This window comes from Wasmannia auropunctata, unplaced genomic scaffold (genome assembly GCF_000956235.1).
Source record: "Wasmannia auropunctata unplaced genomic scaffold, wasmannia.A_1.0 LD334285.1, whole genome shotgun sequence".
Classification (NCBI taxonomy): domain Eukaryota; kingdom Metazoa; phylum Arthropoda; class Insecta; order Hymenoptera; family Formicidae; genus Wasmannia; species Wasmannia auropunctata.
The window spans coordinates 1-5,348 of NW_012028605.1; the positions used below are offsets into that span (position 1 = coordinate 1).

Below are 5,348 nucleotides of genomic sequence, written 5' to 3' on the forward strand. Positions count from 1 at the left end.
TGCATAATAGAAATACAAAAGAGTAATTGAAATTAAATCTCTGGATTATCAGAGAATAAAGGGACTTGTTTGTCGGTAGTCACGCGTGTACCGAGTGGAGCGAGCGCGCGCCCCGACTGACGCGCATTCCGTCAGGTGTGCTGGCACTCGGGCGGTTGCAACGGCGTGGCATTAATATGATACAATAACCGAAAAAATAAATTGACGCTTCTACAAGGTACATTGATTTAATGCACGCCGGACGTAACAGAAATATATTATAATCTTAAAAAAACTACTGAATTTTTCAAAATTTTATATCTCGTAGTTAAATCATAATTTTATATTTCTTTAAAAAATTTAAAGTAAAATTTAATTGTTTGAAATAAATTAGAATATAAACATTTATCAAACGTTTTTTCGATTATTACATATTTTAACTTGTTATTAATAATGTATTATTAATGTCTTACCAAGCTTGGCATGCTAACTGCCGCAGGTTGTGGACCTGGAGCTCCTCTGGTTTCCTTGCCTGATGCGACTTTCTGTCTCAATTGATTGTGCGTTCTTACTATTTCATCTTTCTCAGCCTTACTAAGGTCAAAAGATCCTTGTCCACAAGCTGCCGCTGGATTTGGTGACTACGGTATAATTTTTAAGATTAGCTAAGTACATAATGTATAGATTACATCGTCTTATTAAGTATCTTAATAACATTTCTAAAAGAATAAAAATAAAAGTTTTCGTTTAGAGAAAATAAAATAATTGTTCATACATTACGTATATTTTTCGTAAGTTAAGAAAAGAAAGAGAAGAAAATAACTTCTTAAACATATGTTTAGGTATATCTATATATTGGGTCATCCAGAAAGTTTTGCGATTTTCATGGTAACAAGTTCAAATGGCCACGTACTTTTTGCAATTTTTAATTTCTTTGCCAGTTCTTGTATAACGAGAATTTTCGGCAATAGTTTGCTCTAATAGATCATCATCTAGTGCAGGGAAGCCCAGATCGCGCTTTGTCTTTGAGAGTGAAATCACCTTGTTGAAATTTCGCAAACCATCTCTGAACTGTATCATTAGAAACAGTTGAATTTTGCCTTGTCCGTAAACATTACAAATTTTACGCGCTGTTTCGCAGCTGCGTTCTTGCCCTTTTTAAAGTAGAAGAGCATAATATTGCAAAAATTTTGTTTTTCGTTCTCCAATTTTAGGGCATTAATATAGAATTGCGAATGTGCTGAACATATGCCATTATGGATGGATGCATTGTTTGAACAAAAAATTGCTCTTTCTTATCAACCTAAAATTTGGGCTTTTTCATTCAGTATTAACGTAAAATTCAAACTAGTATCCGCGCAGATGTGAGAAAACCGCAGAATTTTCTGGATGACCCAATACATGTATACATATATGAAAAATATACATGCAATTAATTCTACTTACGGTGTACTTGCACATTGTGTGATCCTTTACGTCTACTTTTTTATACGTGCACGAATTCACATTGCAATAATTAGTTGCGGTTATGATAGTAAATACTTCTGCCTTATGGCAAAATACAATAGGGAAACTATTGCCATGATACTTTTTATGCGGTCTTAGCTACTGAGAACTTGCTGTAGGTTCTTTCAAAGAATGTTTTGCTGTAAAAAGTTTTAAAGAATGGCCCTAATTTATAGACTACGCGTTATCACTAAAAAATGTTATCAGCATCATTAACCCTTATCGTTAAACATTTTAACGTAACTTTTGCGCATTTCGTCACTTACTTTTTATCTTTCTGTATTTTTATGTTACTTGCAACGTTTTAAAAAAAAATATATAAAATTTATTAATCTATCTGTTAGCAAATAACAATGTACAAGAGCATAATTTTTACTAAAACTGTCATAAATAATCCAAATTTTATATAACTTATCTTTAACAATATTATAATTTTTATTATTTTATATGTGATTTTATTATTTTAAATGTCACAATACAGTTTTGTTTCTACATGTTAAAAATGATCAAAAATATATTTTATTTAAAATTGCAAATCGCTGATCATAAAAAGGTTTGCTCGAGAATAATTTGCACAAAGGCCTCGCAATCTGTCGTACAGTACCATTTCCAAATTCTGTACATTTTGTATATATAATATATCTATGAAATTATGCTATTATGTTTCATTTAAAAGTTGTAACTGAAAACAAAAATTTGACTGATTTTCGAGGACAGATTTAAATCCTTAAACATGTTTGATAAAAAAATACATATTTAAATGTTTTTATCTATTTTCTCAAGTCAACACAATTTCACTAAGTTTTATTTAAATCGAAAAAGACCTAGAAGCCTTGTTAGTAAAAAATTAAAATTTCATCAAAATTTTCTTTGCAAAACAAAAATTATAATATAATTTACATTTAGTTTCTTAGCATAATCTGTTAAAAGATGTTATCTTGCATTTAATTATTAAATTAAAAATTTATCCATTTTATCAAAAAATAAATTAACTAAGAATAAGATTAGAACTTATGATGATTAGAACACCTCGCATACATTTATTAGTTGAAAAACAAAAGGACGTATTCTCTATTTTCTCTCTGTCTTATAGTTTGACACCTACACGAATAGGCTCACCCGCACACACTCACGCATTCATTCATGAATTTTTCATATTTGACTTATGCTTTAATTTCCTCCGCAACGCCCCCCCATTTGAGCTTGTAAACACGTGAACGCCACTGTATCGTGAGAGGATCCAGGAGAGCCTGAAGAAAAAGATACGGTCTCGTGATCTCGTTGAGCAGCCAACCGCACACAAACTTAAATTTGTTGAAGGGCAGCGAACCGTTCTGCACTACGCACAGTAGCGTCCAGTCGAATATAAACCATAAAAGTATGTGTACGAGATAGAAAACTAGAGAATTCCATTCAAAAAGGACGTTGGCCGCCCAGGAAGCAAACCCGCCCAGAACGAGGCACTCGGTTAGCGGTTCGGTAACGATACTGGTAGGCGAAATCGTCACCCTCAACTTGGCCCACCGTCGTAGTCGTGCTTGGAAAGAACTGATCGTGCAGTGACCGCTGTTCTGTAATGCCGGCTGCGAGGAGACGGTGATGCGCCAGCCATGATCAATCAATGATTTCGCGTAAAAAAAGTCCTCCGCGAGATAGATGCCGAACGCTTTTAGACCACCGACCTCGTCCAACGTGGATTTTCTCAGGAGAGTCGACATGCCGACATGACAGATTAGCCTGAGCATATCCGCAGCCAGATACATCCGCGATAGCATCGTACCAAAGAAGATCTTTTCGTACGCGGCGGCGAAACCTTCGCGGTCGCAGGTAAATGGCATCTGATGAACTATAGCCACCCTGTCTGTCATGTGATAAACCATGTCTAATAGAGTGTCCTCCTTCATCCGTATGCCACTGTCGCTGATTAGAACAAGCTCGTACTTGGCGCTCTCATACGCCGGCTGTATATTGTTGATCTTTGGATTCACTCCCACCTTGCAACCTCCGACGAAGAGCGTGGCCTCGACTTCCGTATACTTTTCGATGAGCTTGCGTACCAACATCAGCACGGGATCAGAGTCATCCTCGACGCAGAATAGGAGCTCGTATCGAGGATACCCCATAGTGAAGAAAGTCTCAAGGTTGCTGAAAAGATTCGGGTCAACCCCCATTAGGGGCTTTATCACGGACACTCCCGGCAACGGCGCGAGCGTCTCGTAACTCGGCGCCTGATTTGTCTTCCGATGCAGCTTCGAACGGCTGGCAATCAACGCCAGCACGTGAATCACCCACATACCCAACCAGTATATCATAAAAAATATCGCGAATCCGTAGAGAGTATATAGCATAAAGTTCATTTTCCAAGAAGCAAAAGAGCAAAGGCTTTAAGCTACCGTGATTTAGCGTGTCGGTGCCGCGGCGTGCCCGAACCGGCAGCACCTCCTTCCTCCCTTCTACGCCGGTTCCTTTCCGCTATTTCTCGACCGGGCACCCTCGTGCAAACGCATCACGGGACGGGAGTCTTCGCTCACGTCGAGCGACCTACTGACCGAGCATCACTATCGTTCCCTCAGCACGGCGGCGGCGACGACGACGAGAGTAACGTGCTCGTCCCTTGAAACGCATAATAATCCAAATTTTATATAATTTATTTTTAATATTTTTACAATTTTTTATTATTTTATATTTTATATTATTTTGTATGTCAACATCAATATAGAACATTTTATTACTTAACATAAAGTTTCTTATTGTTCGATATTTTTCAAGCATCTTTTAATAGAATAAGCGATTTAATTTAGGAAATGTCTATTACAAATTTTTGCACTTATGAATTATTTTGTGAAAACTATATATTACATATCTAATAAATTTTATTATAAATTTTATTATATTGTATTATATTATAAATCAAATTATATTATAAATTTTGTATAACGAATTATTCATAATTTATTAAAATAAAAACTACAATAATTAAATTAAGATCAAATATTGTTTTATAACTAATAATCAAAAAATCTTGGAAAATTTATTATTTTATTTAAATTTTACTTATATTCTGTTTTTGTTTTTATATTTATTATTGCCACAGTTTGTATTTCTTCCTATTAAAGCTATTTTTTTCTTTTAAGTTATTATAATAATTAAGGAATTATATCAAAAGTTTAAAACATGTAATTAATAAATTTTAACTTCGATGAATGTATTACTCTGTTGAATTTATGTAGCTCTTAAAAAAATCAATATATATATTCCTTTTTCAGTTTTAATACATATTTGACTCAAGTCTGAATGAATGAAGATATTTAATAATTTTTTTTACAAATAGAAAACAGAAGAACCGTTACAAAATATTGTCCTTGTACGAAGTATGCAAGGCTATCATCATCATACATATTTATCCTCTCTTGTGAAACGTATTTCGAAATGCATAAATACCATAATTTTTTTAATTATCCTGATATTTTAAAAATGTGCTATATAATTGTATTCTTATCAAATAGGAGGTCACTTTATCTTTCTCTTATCTCTTTCAAATTATTTCTCTTACAACATAAGAGAACAAATGCGTTAAAACTTTTATACTTTTACGTATTGAAGCCACAAGTATATAGTAAAAAGAATAATATACGAGTATTAAACAAGAAATTATGAAATTTCGATGAAGGATGTATCAGAGAATCTCAATAATTTTCTTTATATAATTTTTAAATGCTACTGTATTTATAAACATCCAAAAAACGTTTGTACATGCAACAGATCAATATATATTTCACAGATTATATTTATTTAATCTTTAATTATATAATACCATATATCCAACAATTAACAGGAATCTGCAATTTTCTATGTCTCATCGT

At 33.6% G+C, this 5,348-nt stretch overlaps 1 protein-coding gene and 1 pseudogene across 1 annotated transcript; both read right to left on the reverse strand.

Annotated features, from left to right (window-relative positions):
• Positions 1–428: 428 nt before the first annotated feature.
• On the reverse strand, positions 429–1,660 carry LOC105458831 (venom allergen 3-like). The gene is made up of 2 exons (XM_011704398.1): positions 1,426–1,660; positions 429–620 (listed from the first exon to the last, which is right to left on the reverse strand). The coding sequence occupies exons 1-2, from the start codon at positions 1,438–1,440 to the stop codon at positions 441–443; spliced, it is 195 nt and encodes a 64-aa protein (XP_011702700.1). The 5' UTR covers positions 1,441–1,660; the 3' UTR covers positions 429–440.
• A 266-nt stretch (positions 1,661–1,926) lies between these two features.
• On the reverse strand, positions 1,927–4,026 carry LOC105458832 (annotated as a pseudogene).
• Positions 4,027–5,348: the final 1,322 nt, after the last annotated feature.